This window comes from Homarus americanus, unplaced genomic scaffold (assembly GCF_018991925.1).
Source record: "Homarus americanus isolate GMGI-L3 unplaced genomic scaffold, GMGI_Hamer_2.0 scaffold39155, whole genome shotgun sequence".
NCBI lineage: Eukaryota > Metazoa > Arthropoda > Malacostraca > Decapoda > Nephropidae > Homarus > Homarus americanus.
In genome coordinates, this window is record NW_024737042.1 from 11,774,803 (window position 1) to 11,800,347 (window position 25,545).

At 38.3% G+C, this 25,545-nt stretch overlaps 2 protein-coding genes across 2 annotated transcripts; one reads left to right on the forward strand and one right to left on the reverse strand.

The window, feature by feature from the left end:
- Positions 1-1,918: 1,918 nt before the first annotated feature.
- LOC121872722 (oxytocin-neurophysin 1-like) lies at positions 1,919-5,284 on the forward strand. Its single transcript, XM_042375735.1, has 3 exons — positions 1,919-2,041; positions 2,536-2,746; positions 4,804-5,284. Exons 1-3 carry the CDS (start codon positions 1,919-1,921, stop codon positions 4,926-4,928), a joined length of 459 nt encoding a protein of 152 aa, XP_042231669.1. The 3' UTR covers positions 4,929-5,284.
- A 132-nt stretch (positions 5,285-5,416) lies between these two features.
- Positions 5,417-14,790, reverse strand: LOC121872721 (fibrous sheath CABYR-binding protein-like). Its single transcript, XM_042375734.1, has 3 exons — positions 14,711-14,790; positions 9,971-10,744; positions 5,417-5,743 (listed from the first exon to the last, which is right to left on the reverse strand). Exons 1-3 carry the CDS (start codon positions 14,720-14,722, stop codon positions 5,609-5,611), a joined length of 921 nt encoding a protein of 306 aa, XP_042231668.1. The 5' UTR covers positions 14,723-14,790; the 3' UTR covers positions 5,417-5,608.
- Between the last annotated feature and the right edge of the window lie 10,755 nt (positions 14,791-25,545).

Sequence of the window (25,545 nt, forward strand, 5' to 3'; positions counted from 1 at the left end):
TAGAAAGCTTTACTAAAACTTGACAGAACTGTTACTTATTGATTTAGATTTTATATTGTGCATACAAGATTTTTTTTCACAATATGGAAGTGTGAACTTTACCATTTTTTAGATGATTTATTCAAACGGGACTTAATTTTTCACAGAATTTTCGTGAATCCTTACTGCCTTTTGTCCGTTGATTGAAGATATGCTCATGATTTTATTTCGTATTTTAATGATTTTTTATAAGAATAAAAAACAGTCTTGTCAACAGTGTCGTAGTAATACGTTATTTCGTTCCAAGATAATTGTAGTTTTTCATTCATCGTCTTTTGTACTGCCATATACAGTATGTTGCTTGAATGATAATTCCAGACCACTATGAAATACAGGAGTTCTTCTGTCACGTTTTTATCACTCGATGAACTGCTGCGAAAGGAAGACACGTCCGGCACATAGAACTATTATAAAGTAAAAATATATTGCTGAGTATGTTGTTATTGTAAGGGTTCAAGAAAATATTCCCACCAGCTGACAACATTTGTAAGAGTTATACTTTTATAATGTTGATTATTTCTATTTTATTTCTATTTTTATAACTTATATGACCTTCTTGGTTATGTTTCTCTTATTTCCTTTATTTTTTAAGTCTTTCTTTTCTTTATTGTGTATTTCCTCTTTCTTACCTTTATTCTCAGCTTTACTTATTTATATTCTGTTCAGTGGATTAACCATGGGAAAACTACATTCTCTCTATTCTCACGCACTCGTGTAATTACGATATACAGTACTTACATAGTAAGCTGCCACCACCCAGGCTTTTCTTTAGAATATACTGTAACTTATACAATGAACAAGTGGTAGTGCGGTAGACACAAGAGGTTAGGCACGTGAGTCTTTCTGGTATTTCCTGAGATGCCAACTGTTACAAGAAAGGAGTGGTGATAGTCACATTCTAATGAATCGATATTTATTAAAATCACCTCTGAATATTATGACAAGTTGAACCTTTACTCACAACAATAAAGTTTAGGTTCAATCACTGATTACTGTAGCACTTAGACAAAACTTACCAATAGGTCTTACTAGATAAATAGTAAAAGAAATCTTCAATTAACCATTAAGGTACATTCAATACATATACCTCTTTAAGGGAATTATTATACATCACTGACAATAAAGATGGTCACTAAATACTTGTCAAGAGCACACACTGGTGGTATTATTTTAGAGCAACATACTATTACAAGGAAACATATACCAGCACCTCAGCTGTAAGTATACAGAGATGGTTTATTCACATATAACAAACTCTAATATTGGTAAAAATAATACTTTATGGTTTCAATACTCAACCTGAGACAATTATATTCCCGATAATCATCCACAGTCATGTACAAGAATAATTCTTAGCACATTATAAATTCCAATGGCATTTAAACTACATATATCATAGTGTTGCAAAAACTACAAGCAAACTTTATACTGGTGATAACATTTCACCCGGGGATCCAGTTGTCACAGCGAAATGGATAATTCACTAGAGGTCTCACAGACTGCCATCAACTAGAAAGACCACTGACTTCTAGCATTGATATTAAGATGGCAATAAAAACCATAACACGAAATAGTCGTCATGAACTTGACTTTACACGTCGCATCATTTCACAATTCAACATTGATTGTTGCCTGCTAAGTAACTGAAAACGTCTTAAAAAAGTATGTTTGTATCCCAAAGTTAGCAACATTTCCGAAAATATTTCATATAACCTGTATTAATAATAAAGAATACACATACACACACACACACCATATATATATATATATATATATATATATATATATATATATATATATATATATATATATATTTTCATGGATTTAAGAACTAGTTGTGTTTCCAATGAATTATTATTGAGGTAGTTCTCTAGCAGATATGCAGTTATGTGGTTGTCGTGTTATGACCGTTGTGGGCAGTACCACAGCCTGCTTCATCACCAACTGTCCACCAGGAGGAAAGAGGTCGGGTCCCACAGCACAGCTTGGCCGCACCCGCACAGTGAGTCCCACCCCACGTTCATATGTTCTTCTCACGTATTATCGCCCAATCCGACATGATTATTAAGAAATGTGATGGCACTTAATGTAAAATTATATTCAGTGAAATAGTTAATAATCAATTTGTATAACAAGAATGAATGAAATTCACTTCTTATCTTAACTAATAAATTAATGAGGTAAATAAAAGGATAGATAAAAATTTTGGATGATTTTTAGTGAAACACACACACACACACACACACACACACACATATATATATATATATATATATATATATATATATATATATATATATATATATATATATATATATATATATATATATATATATATATATATCAGACTTAAGGTAGAAGTATCTAGAAATGCGTAGATAGACACAGTAAAGACATTGATTTATAAGTTAAACAAAACGGATATGTAGGTAGACAGATATGGTAAGTGCTTTAGAGAGATTCGTTGTACTGACGTGTGGTGGATGTGGTGGACAGTGCACGGCTTGCGGGCCTGGACTGCAGGGAAGGTGCCTGGGGCCAGAGATATGCTGCGTTTTAGGAATTGGTTGCTTCCTGGGAACGAGGGAAGCCAGGATGTGCCACGCTGAGAACCTAGTGCCTGTTACCTGCGCCAACCGGGATCTCAAGTCCTGTGGCAGGATGCAGGAGGGCCGCTGTGCCGCCGCCGGACTCTGCTGCACCGAAAGTACGACTAGACACTATTCACCGCTGTTCTCTTTTGGTATACATTTACTAATTGCATAGGCGCTTTTAGTATTGTCTTTTAGCTCTGAAATTGATGTAAGTGCATGTATCACTGAGCTGCGACGTCCTTCACAGGTATGTTTCGATTTGTCTGGGGTGTGTATGCATACTTAGAGCTTTTATCGATGTCTTCTAATGCCTGGTTTTCAGCAAGAAGTTATCATTTCAGGGGTCAAATGAAAACTATAGCGCCTTGAATCAAGGACCTAAGTCCTAGATGAAGGCGCTTATGGCCAAAGTTTGTTGCTATCAATTCAATGGTGTTTAATACAATACATTTTTGCGTTCCATGCTGCTTAGTCATATGACAGGCTTTATAGGAGTAAAAAGAAATTAAAAATAGAAGATATAAAGACTATATTAATCTACACCACGAAGATGCCGGAAACCATTTTTTTTGAAGTGTGATATTACTGTACTGTACATTGTTAATTTCTTCAACACATTGTCTTCAGAACTACTCTCAAAATTACGAATGCCAAGTTAGTTTTAGCCTCCTGTTTCTCATGTCATCTCGAGTTTTTCCTCCAAGTTCATCACATTGTTCTGTGCTCCTGAATCTAGGATCCCTCCACTAGTGCATCTTCAACATTCATCCCAGACATATGGATCTGCACCTTTATATCATCAGCTCTGCATATCTGATTATCCATTCGGGTGTTTTTGGTCGTACGTTTTCATTCTACACTTTATTTTACACTTTTCTTTAGTTCATCACTTACTTGTGTTTAGCTTTCAACAAGTAGTTTTGATGTACCAGATAACTTGCCGCTCTCCTACAGTTTCAGCATCAATGGTAAAATGTTTTGTAAGTCAATTTCTATTTCTTAATACTCTACAGTACCATACTCTCATCCACTTCTTTCCTCCATTTAAGCTCTTATGACAATGTTTTTATTGTTTAATTTTTTACTGATGTGTCATTGTGCCATTATATTGTATTCCTAGCTCATTTCTTTAATTATTATTATTTTTTATGTATCTATTGTTTTCTCCAAGATACTGTACTCAACATAGTGTCTTCAGTTGGATGAGGGAGATGTATAAGGGGTGGAGGATGTGTTCTAGGCCCCGTTTTGCTGATCTGATATCTGGTGTATGTCTGTGTGGCAGATAATTGGTCAATCCAGCGACTATCAATAATGGTATTCAAACTGCGATTTCAGTTAGGATATGAAAGGTTTATTATCACACGTATTTTTCCTTTCATTTTTTACAAGCATAGTATTACCTCGGCGTACACTAAAATAACGTTGATGATACTACATGATTACTGAACAATACAGCTCTGTTTAAAAAGGGAGTGAGGAAAGTGGACAACGGCCAAACTACTATCATTCTTCTTCCCACTAATATGTGGGTGTTGGTGGTACAGTGGTAACGTGCGTACAGTATCTCTCACGAATATGTCAAGGGTTCGAATACTGCTTGGCTTAGACAAACGTGAGAACGATTTTGTCCAGTGTGATCCTCATCACGGGTTGCTAAGAGTCCGGTTTCTATTCCTACTGTACACTGACTGGACCAACCACCCGATCGGCTGAAGTGGTGAATTGATGAAAAAAAAAACTGTACAGGTAGGTGATGTAAAACATTGTCATGTAGATATGCGTGTTACATAAAATTGATAGATTTTACGAAACTCTGTGTGTTCTAGCGCATATGGTTTACCAGCTATTCTCTCGGACCATAATTATACTATCCTGCCATGTCAACATGTGCATGATGTATATACTTGCATGCTTCCATATGAAAAGTATTCATGGCATTATGTTTCTTCTCACATAAGCTGCATGTATTAGTATGTATGTTTCTACCAGCAATCAGCATGGATGGCTAGTATACAATACGTACCATTGTGTAAGCTATCATATCAGTAACATAATACTTATATCGGTGTATTTTATCCGCTAATAAGTCTCAATGTATGTACAGTATTCAGTCGTGTGAACAGCACAATGGTCAGTTTGAGGGGTAACTTGAGTATTTCCCCTACAGTGAAGTGTGAATTCGACAGCAGCTGCACGGTGGAGGGTCGGGAGGAGAGAGTTGGGAAGCAGCGGGCGGAGAGACAACACCTTACCTTCCTGTCCAGTTTGCCCGAAGACCAGTGGAACCTGTGAGCATGTCCTCCCTCTCCCTGGCTGCTACATCGTCCTCGGCCTGGTGATGGCAGCACCAACACATACCTCACATGAGTGATATGTTGTATGTGGTGACCTCCTCCGATTCATATTACCAAATTTATAATTGAAAGTTAACTTTGTTCCACTAATGGAATTATGAACATCTACTGCATGTACGTAACCCGATCTTTAGTACTTATGTAAACTAACAATCTACGACATCAAACACTTAGACATGGTGGCTGTGTCAAAGAGTTGGATCTCTGTTTAAAAAGGAAAAGGTTAACCTTGTCATAAATGCTCCCTCCCCTTGAGGGTGTCATTTTATCACTGAATAAAGTGTACCCTATTTATTCTCAGAGTTTTTCATTAATATTTTTGTCGTCTTTCTAGATATCTGATTATTGAGAATTTATTCTATGAAATATCATATTTGAAGCATATTGAGTACACATATACATAGGAGAACGAAAAAAAAACAATAAATATATATAAAAGCCTCTTATATAAAAATTTACAAATGATAATTCCATATACTTAACATAAACAGCATTACACTGAAATGCATCATTTTATATACAAAACTTACGAATTTACTTATGAAAAGAATTGATCACATAACAGTTTCAAGTCATGAAGGAGCGATGCCCATCAGTGTGATGGGAGTTGCAGGTTTTCTATACCACTTGTTGGGACGCACCACCTGGAAAGACGATGATGGTAGGGAGGCCACTGGTCGCCCCCAGATTGAAGAAGGGAGATCTCACCACCGGGGACTTGGCCGAAGCTCCTCCCACATCACCCTTTGCAACCTGAAAAAGATGGTGCTTAAATAAGAACTAGACACTCAAACTGATACTCTTCAGGTGAAGTAAAAAAAAAAAAAAGGTCAAAAGACATATTACAGGTAAAGAATAATCCAAATTCGCTGAACCACTGCAGAAAAGATTGATCATGAGCCACAATTAGTCATTCATCCCACAACAGTCGGTATTACCCTCATATACCATACGAGCAGTGTGGATTCGAAACCTGCAGGAGCAATAGTGTTTGTTTGTGCATTTCACTCGCATCATTGTAAGTTTATGTGTGGTTATTTCATTGAATTCCGCATATTCGTAGATGTGAGTAACAGATGCTACTGTTTCCCTAATGATGGCGGGTCACTTGGTAAAGCCTATTTGTTGTACTCTGTCAGAGTTCAGATTAAATTCTTGGGCCAGCAATGGTAGGTCATGCTCAAATAACTACAGGTCATTAGTGGTACAGTTGGTAGCGCCTTCTTTTACCTTCTGAGACTGTCATGAAAACAAGAATGATGAAGCTGACAGTAGCTAGTAGTCTCCAACGAATAAGCACTCAACAAGTAGACGCACGGAACAAGACAGACACCTATGCCCCTCCGAATGTAGTAACACAGTGCTACTAGTCAAATATTCAGATTTAAAACAGTGAAAAAAGTGCATTTTGGTGCAAATCTGGATATTTCTTATAATCAGGTGTCTATAACAAAGTAAAACTTGGAAATGCACAAAGAAAAAATATATAATTTTGTAATAAAGAAGCACGTGTTCGGATTTACTCTTGGGAGAGACACTAATAAAAAATATTACTCATTTCAATAGAGAGCAGACAAAAATGTAAGGGTACGTGGGTGCAACGGTGCCGGAGAGAAGACTTAATTAATAAGAAGAATTCAGTGATATGTGAACATTTTAGTAGTGAAAAGAATATAAGCTCGAAATCTAAAGTATGAAATATTGGGTTGTGATCTGGCCAAATATTACCGGGATCTGAAACCAGTTGCAATATCTGATATAAATCTACCAGTCACCAGCGGGTCAAGGAGTTCTGATGCTGAAACACAAAATACTGAAAATAGTCTTCTCAATAATAAAGGTCGGTATGATTTAGTGTATTAGATAACTTATATTTCAAAAATTTCAAATTTTGTCTGAAACCTTGGGTAAATGTTTATTAGCGCCTCGACATGTTTTCCGTCATTTTTTTTTAGTAAAGAGTAGTTTTGTTTTGGTAGAAACATGAAGCTTATGTTCTATACCATAACCTATTCTTATGCCGTGTAACCAAACCTAACCTAGCCTAGTTTGTCATTACTTCCTAGATGGAAATGTAGATCATTAAAGTATTTTAATAAATAGCAAAGTTATATTGCTTTGGATGTGAAAAAACTGACTATCAGATCATGTCTTTAGGCAGTCCCCGACATGCGAACGGGTTGATGTTCTCGAAGCTTAGATTAGTGGAGATGGCTTAGGGATAGACAGGGAGCACTTTTCTGATCAATTAATTTGAAGCAAGAATTTTTTTAGCAAAAAATTGCGATACATTTCTTCAAAATGTGGTCACACGGTAGTTCTTGCTCCAGTTTCTACAGCAAGAAAAAAGTCTTAGAATAGTCTAATCTATTGTTAGCAAAGAAAAAGAACGAGATTCGGCAGGTGGCAACAAATGCAATAATAGCTTATTTTTTCTAGTAGTTTTCCGATTTTCAACTCCCTATATCTAGATTATGGGTAAAATGCGCCAAAAATGTCATAGATGAAAATCGTCTTTTGTTTGAATTTATCATTAGCAACAACAACAAAAAAGATCGAAATATATTCTGTGCTATAAATTGACCTTTGTTATATACAGGTATATGTAAATACTTATTAAATAAGCTTCGTGTCATTAATACATTATTAGCCGTGTTTTGACCCGGGAATGTTGCTCGAAATCACCAAGATCACGATCGTCCAGTAAAACTGCTCCAAAAACTTGATCGAATTTCTGTAAAATTCATCAAAATAACTCAGTCCAGAAATTGGTCATAAAAGCGCTCGTGTGACCGCAACTTTAGACAAGGATGCGAGCTTTTCCCAACACTTTATAATGACTTCAGAATTTTTACTGACAGAAGTTGTAAGCTGTAGTGAAGGAAATAAAGTGATTGGAAAACTAATAAAAACTAATCGATATGCAGTTGATACTACTCTTATTACAGATAAGTAATAAACACCACAGAAACAGAGGGGGAGGGTGGAGAGTATGGGCTAGATTTTGCTGTGGATTTAGTATAGCAAAAATCTTGAGATCTATTCGTTGCTAAGAGATTTTGTGCCTGGTGAATGTGACACACAATTCACGTTTTAGCATATGGCTGTTAGAGTTAATACTGTTAAGGCAGAAGTAATGGTGCTTCCCAAAGACAAAGTTAACCCTAAAATCAAAATTACATTAGGCAACAGGAACTTATGTGGATAATTTTGTTTATTTTTGGATGTAGTATAAGCTGTGATGGTAGAAGTGGAAAAGAAATTAAGAGAAGAATAGTTCAAGCAAAAATATATTAGTAATCTTAGAGATTTGTTAAAAGGGGCCGTAATTATCAGTCTGAAAAAAAAGGATGCTTAAATGTTACGTATGGTCAATACTATTACAAAGATTAGTCAGAAGCGTGGACTCTTTCAGTACTTTGATTGGATGATGTATTAGAACCCAATAGAAATCTGTGGTCCTTTACTTCTCTTTCCTACTGTTGAAACGTCGTAATATAAGATACTCTCAATTACAGTATTTCCTTGAGTATGTTTAAAAGAATATTACACATGCAATATCAGTTGAGAGAACTTTTAACCTGTAGGTCATTTTCATGTGTTACAACTCCATTAATTGCCACCCCGTTACTTTATTATAACGCCTGTGAATTGCTTAATAAAAAATAAATAAATCATATAAAGATTTTAAACTCATAGGGCTCGCATACAATGACAGGCCACACTGAGCCTGACATCACGCTCATTCTGAAAACTGACAAGGTAGACGCGCTCTACTGGAGTTCTCATATCCAGTGCACCTAATTGTTGTCGTTGAGTTTATTACTTTGGGTGGTCCTAACACCAGTTAAGAGGTCACTGCAGCCATGATTACAAAATATATTGATAATTACCTATTAGTTTTTCTGGAACATAATATTTCATTTGAAATGATAAATAAAATAATAAATAAACTATTTATGATTAAAGAATAACATTGGTTTTACACCATAGCCACAACAGTCGCCGGGCTCAAATGTGATTGCAAACATCTCTTTACATATATGTATGAAACGAAGGGTTGCATTACAAATATTGCAACTAGGGCTTAACTGCCACGCGTTACTACAGAGCTTATACGAGAGTTGTTCATTTCTGTTTCCAGTAAAAGTAAGGTAAAACAATTTTATTAAAATTATACGAAATTAGAGAAACAATTAAAGCATAATTTCATTTTCATCACGAAATATTTTCCGGTATCTGTAAACAGATATCTTGAAATGTAACGAATGGTCTTGGAAAATATCGAAGCTGTTTTTACGTCCCGGGACTATTCGATAGATTCATTTAAGATCTATGTAGACTCATTTAACTTTGATCATCATTTGCGAATGACTTTGCACAAAATCTCACTCATGAACTTAAAAACCATTTGTTTTGGGAGAGTGATAAGTCCTGATATTCACGTTGACGAAATGATTACTGGATAAATTTGTCTTGTTCATTACACCATTTCAGTCGCCTGACCGTCTAGCACTAGAGGAAAATAAATTTCAAATGTCAGTGGACTAAGCTGAAAAATTACACACACACACACATACATATATATATATATATATATATATATATATATATATATATATATATATATATATATATATATATATATATATATATATATATGTATACGTAAGCTGAATAACAGCCCACACATATTGCATAACAGAAATATATTTATTTGGCAACCCTTCAACAATATCTCTTGTCATCATCGCACATAAAACATGAACTATTGTCGAAACGTTGTCAAATCAATATGTTGCTGGTCATCCATATGTTGGTGGTGTTGTTATTCATCCAACGTATGCACTCTCCGCGAGAAAAGTCAATTGCATCAGTTATTTATATACAGTACGTATATACATATAAATAAGCATTATAAGTGATAAAGCTAATTGTTGTATTATAAACCAGGTTAAGGTGCTGTATGCATATACGTACGTGAGACAAGATGGTCTGTGGAGGTAGAAGAGTGTTAACCACTGACGGAAGAATTGAGTTCCTGTCTGCTTCCTGTTTCCACAATTTATGGAACCTGGCAAACTCTGCTTGCATATCAGGCACAGGTTCGGCAAATGCTAGGGGGGCCTCCACCATGACCTCGTGTGGCTGCTGCTGTTGTAGAGTTGCCTGCTGCATCACTGTTATCGGCTGCGTTTCCTGCACCAGTGTCACTGGTTGTGTTTCCTGCACCAGTGTCACTAGCTGTTTTTCCTGCGCTTCAGGAATCGCAGGGGCCGCCTGCTGAACTGACAAAGGTGCCATTGCGTTCCTTGCTGCCTCGGCCTCCCAAAGGGTGAAGAAATTATTAAATGCAGCGGTCATATCTGGCGCTGGTGTCATGGAAACTGCAGGGGCCTCAGCTTCCTGCACCATCACTACTTCCACTTCCGCTTGTTGCGGAGCTTGTCTTACCTCAACTATCGGCTGTGAGTTCTGCTCTACTACTAGTTGTTCCTGAGCTGGCAGCTTTTCAGCTAATGTTTTTTGAGGAGGCTGTTCTGCTCCTAGCTGTTCCTGAGGTAGTTCTGGTGTCAGTGGCTGTTGTTGTGCCGGTTGCTGGTGTGCTAATGTGGGTGCCATGGAGTTTCTTTTAGCTTCAGCCAACCACAGTTGATGGTAAGCGTCAAAGGCTGCCAATATGTGTGGTACCTCTGGCTGCAGAGCAGTCTGCGGCCTCGCCTCCGTCACCGCTGCCACCAAACACACCAACATCTGGAGACAATAGGATAACCCCATGAAAATATTTACAGCTAAAATATTTCTCTTTGAGCTGACAAACCCTACATGCAAGCCTTCATCTTTATTAGGGGTAATATGAAGGTATTTGATTTCGATGAATACGCAACATTATTTTCAAATATGGTGGATATGGCAGTATTAAAATAAACTTCAAGTGAAAAGTTATATACGTACTCTTGAACTTTGCCTCACTAACTTTCCCAAACCTTAATTAATACCGTCATTTTTACTCGACCTGCGGTCATAAGAGAGCACTGTTTCTTCCTGCATGCTATGTGCAGCCGAACGTTCCTCACCCAAATTCTTTATTATTTAGTACCTTAGAAAGAGCGATTGGGAAGGACTTACTAACATCATAGAAATTCGCCAGGGAAAGTTCCACGATATTATGCCAAATATAACTGACACCAATGTTTTTGGGGAATCTATCTTTAATTCTTCACTCTGTCCTCAACCATTTAGTTCCCTCTCCTCCAGAGGGTCACTGTCAAGCTAGAAACTACACAACACAACACAACATATACAGTATTTATATCATCAACAGGTAAGAATTTAGTGACTGAGAATTTTGGTGCCGGTAACAGAAATGACAGGGGTCTAGGTCGGTGAATTTACAGAATATATATAAAAAAGTCCATTATGAACTAGTGAAGGTCTCAGTGTAAACGGAAGTGAAACTTTATGTTAGCCAACACAAGACATATTTATGGATGTATCGTTCAATGATAAAGTTTAATACGGTTAGTGGTCACAAGTTGGTGCCAGTTTAAGATAACAAAATAATGCATTGGAACAAGATAGTCTCAATAAAAAAAGTAGCTCAGTTGAGTACCTATATTAGCTAACTGTAAGAAGTAGTGTAACTCACTTGTTTACATACAACATAAACTACGTCCTTATCAGCTACATTGTTAGTAGCAAAGATAAGATTGTGGCGTGTCGAGCCCAGTGTGGCTGCAATATAGTGCACGTTGCAGCTTTGCCCAATCAACATTAATTTCCAGATAAAGTTGTGAACAATCTTCTCCAAAGCTTAGTTTATTTCTGTGTTTTGGTTTGACATTCACTAAGTTTTATAAACTGACCACGTGTCTCACAAGGTAGAAAGAGATACTATTAGTGTGTTTACACAATACGAATGTCGTCCCATGTACACATGCATTGATGTATGTATGTGTATGTGTGTGTGTGTGTGTGTGTGTGTGTGTGTGTGTGTGTGTGTGTGTGTGTGCGCACACTACACAGGGTGGTGAAATGCGTCTCATGTAGCAGCATTATGTTAGTGTTAAGGTGCAACCACTGCTTGCTCCCTTTCGCTTTCAGCTGCCGCCGCTGGCTAGCCCTCGTGGCGAACAGGGAAGCAACTTACATAAGTCTTCCCCTGCCAGTACACAACCTCCTCACCATCAAGAATCCTGCTTTGCCTCCTCGTGGCAACGCACGGTAACTGGGTGCCTCGTGGGCCCAGTCTAGATCAAAGGTGTCGGCAGCTTCCATTACTGAGCTTCAGTATGCAGACGACCTCACCCTTGTTGCTCACACTGAACACGACCTACAGGAGATCCTGAACACCTATGCAGACGAGTATGCACACTTACTGTAGGCCTTGATGTGATTCTACATAAGACTCAAATTCTCTTTCAACCTGCCCCTGGTTCAGACACACCTCCACCATCCATCCAGCTTAACGGTATTACCCTCTCTAAGGTTGACCACTTTCGGTATCTCGGCTCCCACCTGTTCACCAGGGCAAACATCGAGGGAAAAGATTCATCATCGGATCAGATGTGCATCTCAAGCCTTGGGCGGACTCCGAAATCGTGTCTTCAGCTGTAGGGAGCTGAAATTATCCACAAAGCCGCACGTATATCGAGCATTGGTCCTGCCCACCCTACTATATGGCAGTGAGACATGGGTCACATACAGGAGGTACCTCAAGGCACTTGAAAACTTTCACCAACGTAGTCTACGTTCCATCCTCCGAGTTCGCTGGGGAGACAAGAGAACAAATGCCAGTATTCTCGATGACACCAACTGTAGGAGCATCGAGGCTACCATTATCCATGAACAACTACATTGGACTGGCCACGTTACCCGCATGGACGACAGTAGACTGCCAAAGCAGCTACTTTACAGTCACCTAACGAATAGTAAACGTAACGCCGGCGGGCAATTGAAAAGGAATAAGGATAGTCTTAAGACAAACCTGAAAAGGTGCCAAATCGATCCCCTTACCGAGGCAGACAAGCACCAACGTCGGAAAGACGCTGCCACCGCCCCTCTCACAGTAAATGGAGCCCTCCACATATGCAACGAATGTGGACGACGCTGCGGGTCCCGTATCGGCCTCTTTAGTCACCTCAAAACTCACTAGCCTAGGTGACATCCATAATAACTCATATCATTGTGTCATAGCTGGATGATCGTCATACCCGATTCCGAGTGACAGCAAAGTAGTAGTAGTAGTGTGTGTGTGTGTGTGTGTGTGTGTAAACTAAGAGATAATGGTCGGCCCCTATCGTGATTCCGTCATTTACGACCAGACAGATTTAGGAATATGATATTATAGTATTCAAATGAAGTTAATATAAATCTATTGTTCCAGTATGAAAGGCCTCTTATTGAGTCACTGTTTAAGATATTAATCTGTCACACAACGGATAACATTGTGGCATACTTTACTTTTTCTTCTTCGTCACTTGTCAGCTTGGATAAGATAACTCTGGGGCACAAAGGTAATAATTAAAGGTAAAATTGACAACGAATTGAAGTTTTAGAATAATTGTGAGGTGAATCTTGCAAGTAAACAAGTAGGATTAATACTGAAATGGTCCGTATCTTTAATTTTTTTTTTATAAGTGATGTGCTACTTACCTCGGAGTAATGTAATTCTGCTAGATCTCCGAGATATGACAAAGGCTGCCAACTGAATGAGAACGTCCAAAACGCGATCACCAAACTAGTACTGGCACTCAGACTCATCGCTCAAAGGGCATTTACCAGGTTAAATGTACTGTACACGTATGGGATTAACAAACGGCCAACTCACTGTCCTTATGGAATAACCTGCCAGATAATGTTGTGACAACACTGAGTGTGGAGTCTTGTAAGCTAAGACTTGACCAACATGGAAAAAGTTCAGATAATTCAAGGGTAATGAGCAATGAAACATTCCTAATTGAAATTGCGCAACAGAAAACAACTGACCACACAATCGACTATTAAAAAAATGCGTTTTTTTCAGCTGAGAAAAACTGCCCTGCCCCCTCCTCAAGAGTTACAGCTGATTGGCTATTGCAAACCTGTCCGATTTTGTCCTGAGTAATGATGTATTTCTAAATGAGTTTATTCATAATCGTTAAGATGACCGTTTCTGACTAGAAAGATATTTAGCTAAATTACATAAAGATACAAATATTCAATATTTCACACATAAGCATGTAGGAAGTTTATCAGAAGTATTATACGTGAATTAACTGATAACCTCGGGAAGCAAATTTACGCTTTCGGAGGATGCATTTAATATATACTTATTTTTACCCACAATAAGGCATACTTAGACAAATTATATATCAGTAATAGTGCATTATGCAAAAATAACATTTTAAAAGATCAGAATCACATTGAAATATTACACGGCCGTCAGCAGAGGCGGGAAAAATACGAAGTAGTTCGCAGTCATATTTCCCGCCTCTGCTAACGGCGTGTAATATTTCAGCTGTAACTCTTGAGGAGGAGGCAGGGTATCTTTTCTTTGGGAAAAAACACGCTATAGTAAGCTGACTTCTTGAGTAGCTTATTTGAGCACCTCCCGTCACTGTTGATACAACATTCTGAGTAGAGAATCTCTGTATGACTTAGTTACTGTTACCTAGTGCTTCTTATTAACTTATAATAGAGACCAGCAAGTAATGTAATGATACGAATGGACATACTGACCAGAAGCTTCATCCTCCTCCAGTGAACACAGAAAACCCGCAACTACACCAACTGAGCAGGGGGAGACCCTTATATACTGGTGCTCACACTGAGGCAGCTACGTGACCTTGTCTGCCGTTAAATACGCCCCGCTGAAAAAGTGATAGAGCGTAGACCGCATAATACCAAACAGCCACGGTCACGGTACCTGGATCCAAGAGGTAAGCAACACCATTATACGTCCTCAGGATGTGCGGTGTGAGGAGGAGAATCCCAGGGGCCTAGGCCATGGACACTTGGCTGCTCTTTAGTCCATGACAGTACAGCTAAAGAGAAACCGTATATATATATATATATATATATATATATATATATATATATATATATATATATATATATATATATATATATATATATATATATATATATATATATATATATATATATATATATATAAGCGAGGTTTGATTGTGTAATAGAAATAATAGAATACAATCCTTGTGTAGCGTGACCTCAGGTAATGTCAGGTGGCTAGGAACACATATTCTCAAGCTGCCAGCTGGTGCGACATCATGCATGCATTCATGTTGTTCTGGACGAAGACATCAGGCCTCTTCCGTCCTACTGCTGGAGAACAATTGTTGGTATTGACACGGACGAACAAATGGCGCTGTTACTTATACTCAGAGCTATGTAATTTTGCACTTCTTGATTTCCCCAGTGCCTATCTAAGTGTGTCTCGACGGTCAACGTGGCATTACTTTTATATTTTGTAAAGAAGGTTCTCCATATGTATGTCATTATTTTCAACTTAATTTTCAATATTATACAGTACGTGAAAAGGTATTTTCATCTTTCCAGCATTTGTCCATATTCTTCTAAAACAGTGGTTCTCAACCTTGTTTGCCCCATGCACCCCTTTCACCATATGTCAGAATGTCATTCCCCCCTCCTCTCCAAGATTGTCTGCCTCAAAAAGTGCATTCCAAATAATATGCATATAATACTGAAAATCCTTTATTTTTTCCATATTAGTACATATACATTTACAATTTTACATGGATTATTTTTATAGTGGAGTTTTACAAATTAAATGCCAATTGAAAATGTTGATGGATTTATAAAACTTGAATAAAAGTAAAATAGTTTTTTATATTTATAATGAATTACTTAACAGACCAAACTGAAGCATAATGCAATAAACAAAAAGTTCAATAGAATACCAGGATATTGTAAATTTGTAATTAATTTTATTCAGATGAAGATTACAGTCAATGAGAAACCTGTGATTGTTTTTTCTTCGCCAATTCTGGGATACGCGGAGGAGTGCTTGAAAGGGCACAACGCAGGTCATTTTCTACCTCTAATCTACTACGTTGCTTCGTTTTAATTTGCAACAGAGTTGAAAAGCCTGACTCACAAAGATATGTCGACACAAACGGAAGCAATGCACGGATAGCTCTTTCTGCCACTTTTGGGTAGGAATCGCACATCAAGGGCCAAAATTCTGTGATTGATTTCTCATCGAACATATCTCTTGCTCCCGAATCAGTTTCCCCCCCCCCCTGAAAACCTGAATTCCCCCCCTGGGGGGAATTCCCCCCTGGTTGAGAACCCTGTTCTAAAAGGTCATCGCTTTTGGGTTCCCTACCACTTGCCCAAGTACACTAAGCTTGGCTTGGTGTGTGTGACCTATAGAAGTAAGTATCTTTGTAGGTGCCGTTTTGTGGCCTCAGTCTCATGCACGCTTCTTCAAGATATATGTGCTGTATCATCTCAACATCTTGTTCACATCACTTCTGCTGAGGTACAGCGCACCACTGATGTGGATCTCCAGCTCTCCCAGACGGTTTTCATGGTTCATGTTCCTGAGCCAGGGTACCAATTTCGTTGCCCTTCTCTTAAACACTTTCGATTGCTGATGTCTTTCGCCTTCTGGGGATGCTATATTGTATTCTAACGTGATCTATATCACACACTTTACTGTTGCTATACCACACACATCATACACAGAGGGCAGCCCCGAAGTTGGTTGTTACAGCGTTCCGTGCTCAGTTCTTGTATAGTGTTTGTATGGTTCGTGTGGTGCTGCGGCTGAGGGTTGTGAGGCAGCAGTGCTCAGTGGCCACCTGTGTAAAGGGTGGCTCCAATATCTAGTGTTAATGATCAGTTACGAGTGAATCATTCAGAGTTCTCTTGAAGTAATGCCTGCTGGAGCTGGCTACATATACACTCCTAGTTCGGACACCCATAACTCTTATTGATAGAATGATCTAAGGTTAAAATGGCTCCTCCTCTATAGTTTATATGACTTTGTTGTCACACTCTGCCCAGGTGTCTCCTCACCCACTACACTAAACTAGCTAACCATCGCTGGCTGCCTCCTTTACTAGTTACGCCTGGACGCATATTAACCAAATGTATATGCCGTCAGCACCAACACCCTCACCCAGTCAGCCGCTGTCCGCCAGCGGTACAGCCAATCCCGGCCTGCTGCCTACCATGCGCGCTGGCAGTTATCGAGTCTCACGTTTCTGAAGTGACAGCGAAGCTTTGAAGTTTGAGTCTGCAGTGTTGATAATGAAGACAGGTGCATATGTATCATCATATGTTTAATTGTCTGATCTTCCGTAAAAGTTTGAAAATGCGGCTGCTAATTCATGGTAATGTTTGGAACAGCTCTGTTGACTTTAGCAATTGTAGAATTATTTGAAAATTTTGCATGAATGGATTCATTCCTAGAAAGACTGATGATCATAGCCAAGATTATAGTAAGGGTCTGCGGGTGGCGTCTGACACTAAAGGCAATGAGGTTCGGATCTGATAAACCAATTTGGTGTTTGACCCTTTGTCGACGATCTGAAATGAAACTTTGAATGTAGGGGACTAATGATGGGTGCCCTCCCCACTTGCATAAAAGAATTCACAGAGGGCCTAGCTGGCCCATACAATCAGATGTTTTTCAAATCAATCATTGCCATAATGGCAACGTTGCAGGTTACTTAATTGAAAGTTACCAGGACGTGATTTGATGGTTGATTTATAGTAGATGACATAATTAGAATCCCGGGAATATTATTTTTGCGATCAATAGTTTAGACAACCGTACGACACTTTTCTTCCAGACGTGTCCCTCACAAATGACCTAACCTAACCGCCGCCGCCGTGGACTCCCCGGTATAATATAAGTCGTTTGCGATGGAAACTTCATTGAAGAAAGGTGTCTTAAAATTGTCTAAACTATAGATTGCAAAGATAAAATTCCATAGATTCTAATTATGTCCTCTACTATAGATTGACTGATTCAATATCCTCCAAAACTCGCTAAACATTACTTCCATCTACTGCTTATCGAAGTTCAGGGTTACGAATGTAACTCCACTCGGTTGCCATAGATACTTTAGGCAAGGCTATTTTGGTGACTAGTTTCCGTATACTGTTATATGGCACCGAATATATGTTGAATTTAGAAATAATTAATTACCTTAATGGTTCAGAGGTAATTACCCTGATTGTTCAGTAGGTATGGCTGTATTTTATATTACTTTGTTCCTGTTTGTAATAATTGTTTAATATGTTACGTATATTGATTTATAATATGTATGTATTAAGCAAATCAGACAATGTCGTGTATTAGTTAGGTAAAATATGTATTCGCTAAGGAAAATAGCTTGATAACTGGCGACATGGTATCAGCCGATGAGTGGGTCAGTGGGAAGCAACAGACAAGCTTGGCTGGCGATAAAGTATGGTCTGGTCCTGGTGTCCTGGTACAGTTGGTTTGGACTCAGGATATATGTATATGTAAATAAGTGGTTTATTCTTTTGTACTGTTCAAGTGTATGCTATGGCTGAATATAGGGCTTAGGTTAATTTAGGCTGTGGTTGTTTGTATATAAATTGCTCTTTTACTTGTCTTTGTAAACACGTTCCTTATTTTATTGTAATACAAAATTATGCAGTGTATGATTCTGAGGCTTATTAAGAATCTGGCGGATATAATTTTTGACTATTTATAGTGTTTACCCTGCTTCTTGTTGTGACCACTAGTGGCAAGGGTTTGTTTTTTATGATTTCTCGATCAAGCCTCACCTCTTAGTTGACTAGTAGCGCATTTTTGATTAAGAGGAGTGATGGTATAACAATACAGTATCTGAGAATTTAACTAAGTTTGATGAATCATTTAAGATTCTGTGAGAAATGCTGATCTCATAGACGAGCTGTTGGAAATTTATTCTCATTGTAGCATCAGGTGGAGGTGATTTACTAACTGCAGTAGTCCCAATGTTATGGTAAAGGTAAAAGCTTTAAATATCGGGAGGTGGTTGACGAAGTACACAACCCCTCAGTTATTACCAATATTCAGGACTGACAGCTTTAAGACAAAGTTTTCTTTTACCAAACAGTTGTCTGTTGCTATGCAATCGTCTCCTAATTTCAGTATTTATGTTCCTCTACCTGTGGCGTCTCTATCTGCATCTTGACATTACAGGTAAAGTTAGATTGTCATCTAAATTCACCCTGCATCCCACACTGACGAAATATTCCCATCTGTACCACAGCATCTGACCTTCATTTAACTTAGCCACGATTATGTAAGGTATTTCCGCATGTCTTATATAACCACTTAAAACACGCATAGAAAGGTCAGTTGTTGTGTCAGGTAGTGCGTCCAGCTGACCTAGACACAGCGTTTTTTGGGCTATGTGGGGGTGAGGTGTGGCGAGGAGGTCTGACACTGGGAGGTCTTTGCCAACTCGTGTTCAGTCTACCTGTTTTTTCTGTATGACGGCTTCCCTGTCTCTTCGTACTGTAGATACTATGTTTGTTATGTTTGTGAATGTGTGATAGATGTTTGTGAGTGTGTGATAGATGTTTGTTATGTTTGTGAGTGTGTGATAGATGTTTGTTATGTGTGTCAGTGCGTGATAGATGTTTGTTATGTTTGTGAGTGTGTGAAAGATGTTTGTTATGTTTGTGAGTGTGTGATAGATGTTTGTTATGTTTGTGAATTAATGTGATAGATGTTTGTTATGTTTGTGGTATGTGAAAGATGTTTGTGGTGTGTGATAGATGTTTTGAGTGTGTGATAGATGTTTGTTATGTTAGTGAGTGTGTGATAGATGTTTGTTATGTTTGTGAGAGTGTGTTATAGATGTTTACATTTATGTTTGTGAGTGTGATAGATGTTTGTGTGAGTGTGTGATAGATGTTTGTTATGTTTGTGAATGTGTGATAGATGTTTGTGAGTGTGTGATAGATGTTTGTTATGTTTGTGAGTGTGTGATAGATGTTTGTTATGTGTGTCAGTGCGTGATAGATGTTTGTTATGTTTGTGAGTGTGTGAAAGATGTTTGTTATGTTTGTGAGTGTGTGATAGATGTTTGTTATGTTTGTGAGTGTGTGATAGATGTTTGTGAGTGTGTGATAGATGTTTGTTATGTTTGTGAGTGTGTGATAGATGTTTGTTATGTGTGTCAGTGCGTGATAGATGTTTGTTATGTTTGTGAGTGTGTGAAAGATGTTTGTTATGTTTGTGAGTGTGTGATAGATGTTTGCTATGTTTGTGAGTGTGATAGATGTTTGTTATGTTTCCAGGAGCAAGTATGATGCTCTACAGGTTTGTGAGCGTGTGATATGGTTTGTTAAGGTTTAGGAGTGTGTGATATATGTTTCTGTATATGTTTGTGAGTGTGTGATAGATGTTTGTTATGTTTCCAGGGAGTGTATAGATGCTTGTTATGTTTGGGGAGTGTGTGATATATGTTTGGTGTTTCAGGAGTGTGTGATAGATGTTTGTTGTGTTTGTGAGTGTGATAGATGTTTACATAAGCCTAGGAGTGTGATAGATGTTTGTTTGTGAGTGTGTGATAGATGTTATGTTTGTATGTGTGTGATAGATGTTTGTTATGTGATAGATGTTTGTTATGTTTGTGAGTATGTGATAGATGTTTGTGAGTGTGTGATAGATGTTTGTTATGTTTGTGAGTGTGTGATGTTTGTGAGTGCGTGATAGATGTTTGTTATGTTTGTGAGTGTGTGATAGATGTTTGTTATGTTTGTGAGTGTGTGATAGATGTTTGTGAGTGTGTGTGATAGATGTTTGTTATGTTTTTGAGTGTGTGATATATGTTTGTGAGTGTGTGTGATAGATGTTTGTTATGTTTGTGAGTGTGTGATAGATGTTTGTGAGTGTGTGTGATAGATGTTTGTTATGTTTTTGAGTGTGTGATAGATGTTTGTGAGTATGTAATAGATGTTTGTTATGGAAGGCCTTTTGAAACCCAGGCAACATCCTAAGTTGATTACTTACTATTCTACTTTCCTGTCACTTGGAATCGAGTTTGACGATCATATTAGGCAGTAGGCAGCTACCAAACAGGGAGGTACTACCGCCTGGGAGGATATTGGAAGCATAATGTGTTGTCTAATGGTAGACCCTGCTGCCATATGGCATCACGAAAATTGTGACCAAGCCCCAGGTTGCTGATCTGACTTTCTGCCTCATTTACACACAATTGCAGGGTCTCAATAGTTTCTCTTACTATTGACAACACAACATACATACGTGTACTGTCGCTTCTCACTATTGATTTATTTTGTTATTTTACTTATTTATTATAATTATTATTATTATCATTATTATTATTATTATCATTATTATTATTATTATTATCATCATTATTATTATTATTATCATCATTATTATTATTATTATCATCATCATTATTATTAGTATTATTATCATCATTATTATTATTATTATTATCATTATTATTATTATTATTATTATCATCAATTATTATTATTATTATCATCATTATTATTATTATTATCATCATTATTATTATTATTATTATCATCATTATTATCATCATTATTATCATCATCATCATCATCATCATCATCATCATCATCATCATCATCATTATTATTATTATTATTATTATTATCATCATTATTATTATTATTTTATCATCATTATTATTATTATTTTATCATAATTTTTATTATTATTTTATCATTATTATTATTATTATTTTATCATTATTATTATTATTATTTATCATTATTATTATTATTATTTTATCATTATTATTATTATTTTATTATTATTATTATTTTATCATTATAATTATTTTATCATTATAATTATTGTATTATCATTATAATTATTGTATTATCATTATAATTATTGTATTATTATTATAATTATTGTATTATTATTATAATTATTGTATTATTATTATTTTTATTTAATTATTATTATAATTATTGTATTATTATTATAATTATTGTATTATTATTTTATTATTATTTTATTATTATTATTATTATTTTATTATTTTATTATTATTATTTTATTATTATTTTATTATTATTATTATTATTATTATTATTATTATTATTATTGTTATTGTTGTTGTTGTTGTTGTTGTTGTATTTTCGCCCTCGAGGCCCTGATGTGGGTCAGTGACCTGTGCCCGGGTGGGCTAATCCCCGTACAAAAAAGAAAAAAAAAACTCAATCTGTGATGCAATGGTAAGAGTTATTAAGGATGTCATCTACGTTGGTGAGTTCTAAGGTGACTAAAGAGGCCAATACGGGACCGGCAGTGTCGTTCACAGATGTTGCACGTGTGGGGGGCTACATCTAGTGCGGGAGGGGCGAGGGAACCGTCTTTCCTGAGTTAGCGCTTGTCTGCCTCGTTATGCAGTTGGGCTAACTCGAAGGTATTGACATCTTCTTGTGTGGTGCTCCACCAAACACTACGGCGTGGAGTATTTGTCTTCTAGATGAGGGGGTCGATTTAGCACTTTTTTAGGTTTGCCTCTTTATACCCTTTCAGTTGCCCTCCAGCATTACATTTACTATTGGTTAGGTGACTGTAAACTAGCTGCTTTGTCAGTGTACTGTCGTCCATGCGGGTAACATGGCCAGTCCAGCGTAGTTGTTCGTAGATAATGGTACACTCGACGGTCCTGCAGTTGGTGTCAGCAAGAATACTGGCATTTGTTCTCTTGTCTTCCCAGCGAACTCGGTGAATGGAACGTAGATACGTTGGTGAAAGTTTTCAAGTGCCTTGAGGTGCCTCCTGTATATGATCCATGTCTCGCTGGGGAGGACCACTGCTCGATTAACGTGTAGCTTTATAAAAAATTTCAGCTCTCTACAGTTGAAGATACGTTTTCGGGGTCTGCCAAAGGCATGAGGTACACATCTGATCTGATGTTGAATCTCTTCATCGATGTCTAAGGTGGTGGACAGGTGGGAGCCAAGATACCGAAAGTGGGTAACGTTAGAGAGGGTAGTACCATTGAGCTGGATGGATGGTGGAGGTGTGACTGAATCAGGGGCTGGTTGAAAAAGAATCTGAGTCTTACGTACATTCACCTCAAGGCCGAAGTGTGCATACGCATCTGTGTAGGTGTTCAGGATTTCCTGTAGGTCGCATTCAGTGTGAGCGGCAAGGGTGAGGTCGTGTGCATACTGAAGTTCAGTAATGGAAGCTGCCGACACCTTTGTTCCTGCCTGGAGTCGTCTTATGATGTAAAGATCCTTCATCCGGTACTCGATGTCCACCCCACCTACTAAATTGGCACTGGTACGAGTAAGGAAGGCAGCCAAGAAATTGGAAAAGAGAGGTGCTGCCAGTACACACCCTTTTTAACCCCCGTTTGAACGGGAAAGAACTCAGACTGGGTGCCATGGTCCATGCCACTGTAGAGTTGCCTCACAATGGCAATGAATTTTGGTGGGAAGCCAAAACGGCTGAGGGTCCGCCAGAGGGCTTCCCTGTTGACCGAGTCGAAGGCCTTGCTTAGGTCAATGAAAGCCATGTACAGGTCATGACGCTGTTCTCTGCACTTTTCCTGTATCTGGCGGGCAGCAAGATCATGTCAGTGGTGCCATATGATGGTCTAAAGCCACATTGAGATTTTAGGAGGGAGTATTCTTCCTCAGAATGAAGTCTATTTAGGATGACTCGGGTGATAATCTTGCCAGCTATGGATGGCAGTGAGATCCCACGGTAGTTGCCACTCTCTGACTGGTCTCCCGTGTTCTTATAAATACTGACGATAGAGGCGTTTCTAAGAGCTTGGGGGGATTTCCTCCTTTTCCCATATATTCTCCAGGAGAGAGTGGAGACGGCTGGTAAGCAGAGGTCCTCCTGCTTTATACACCTCGGTTGGGATTACATCAGGCCCTGAGGCTTTGTTATTTTTCATCCGCTTGATGGCAGTAGCTACCTCATTCAGGGATGTAGGATAGCTGATATAGATCAGCTCTGGATGCTGGGGGGACCTGATGGGTAGTCGGGACATCCACATTGGTGTTTGGGTTGAGCAGCGAATGGTAGAATTCTTTCCAGCGCTGAAGGATGCCCTCATCGTCTTTAATTAGGGAATTAGCGTCGGGTGAGTGGAGGGGGGCTGCACCACGAGTGATTGGCCTATAAAATATTTTAGTGGAATTAAAAAATTCGCTTATTTGGTGCTGATCTGCAAATTTTTATGTTTCACATGCTTATTTTTAAACCAGTTGTTCTTTAGATTGCGAAGTTCACGCTGGGCCGCCGCTTTCTTCTTGCGGAAGGTATCAGCTTTGGTCCGAGACTGAGGGTTGGTCTGCCAGTCAGTTAAAGCAACACGTTTATCATTGACGAGTACATTGATTGCTGGGCCATTTTCATCAAACCAGTCCTGGTGTATTCTTTCGATTTGGCCGAGGGTCTCTGTGCAGGTTTTTGTCATGACAGTGTCGAGAATATCTCATTCGTCACTGGGATTTGGGTTGTTTGTTGTCGGGTTGTTATCAGCCCATGTTCGAGCTGCTCTCTGAAAGCATGTGCTACTATTGGATCCTCCACACGCTAAGTGTTAAAACCTCTTCTGGAGGCTTGCTGCCTTCACTGTTTTTAGGCAACGTGAAGTGAGAGCTTGGCTCTGACGAGCCGATGATTAGTGTTGCAGTGGTCTGAGCCACGCATGGCACGGGTGGTTAGGACATCATGGCGATCTCTTTTTCTGATAATGATGTAGTCAATGCGATGTCAGTGTTTGAATCGCGGGTGTTGCGACGATCCCTTGAACTTGTCGGCATGCCTAAACTAGGTTTTGGTGATAGTGAACTTGTGTACAGCACGCTTGCTGAGGAGGAGTAGGCCGTTGGGATTACACTTGCCTAGTCCATTTCTCCCTATGGTTTCCTGCCAAATGTCATCATCTCTGCCAACTCTGGCATTGAAGTCACCAAGGAGCACAACCTTATCTTCTCTGGGGATAGAGGTTAGCACTCTGTCGAGGTCGGCATAAAAGGCCTCCTTCATGTCATCCTGTGCATCCAGTGTTGGGGCCTATGCACTGATGAAAAAGGCATAACGTGAGTGATTCAGTGAGACTCGGAGCTTCATGAAGAGCTCGTTGATCCCAATAGGCATTTCAGTTAGCCTGTGTAAGGTGCGTTATCGATGGCAAAGCCAACTCCATAAATGCTGTTTCTCTCAGCAGCAGGCTCACCCTTTCCAGAAGTAGGTATAGCCAGACCCCGTTCTGTGAGTTGACCCTCGTCTGGGAGTCGGGACTCATTAATGTCGATTAGTGGATGTCATGTTTATGACCTGACCTCATGTTTAGTAAGGTCACCCTGTGTACTTAAGCCTCTCTCGGTCCTTGTAATTCAGTTGCCTCTGAAGATGTCTTGAATAAAGACGAAAGCTAAGGTGCTCCATTGTTACCCTTGTTTCCTGTGTGATATATATATATATATATATATATATATATATATATATATATATATATATATATATATATATATATATATATATATATATATATATATATACATATATATAT

What these genes read in the sequence shown, in the direction of transcription:
- LOC121872722 (XM_042375735.1), top strand. Translation starts at nt 1,919, where the DNA reads ATGCAGTTATGTGGTTGTCGTGTTATGACCGTTGTGGGCAGTACCACA. An exon ending in AGCTTGGCCGCACCCGCACA is followed by an intron (nt 2,042 to 2,535) that starts GTGAGTCCCACC and finishes TGTGGTGGACAG; the next exon opens with TGCACGGCTTGCGGGCCTGG. An exon ending in CGGACTCTGCTGCACCGAAA is followed by an intron (nt 2,747 to 4,803) that starts GTACGACTAGAC and finishes TTTCCCCTACAG; the next exon opens with TGAAGTGTGAATTCGACAGC.
- LOC121872721 (XM_042375734.1), bottom strand. An exon ending in CACAGACCATCTTGTCTCAC is followed by an intron (nt 5,744 to 9,970) that starts GTACGTATATGC and finishes CATCTTTTTCAG; the next exon opens with GTTGCAAAGGGTGATGTGGG.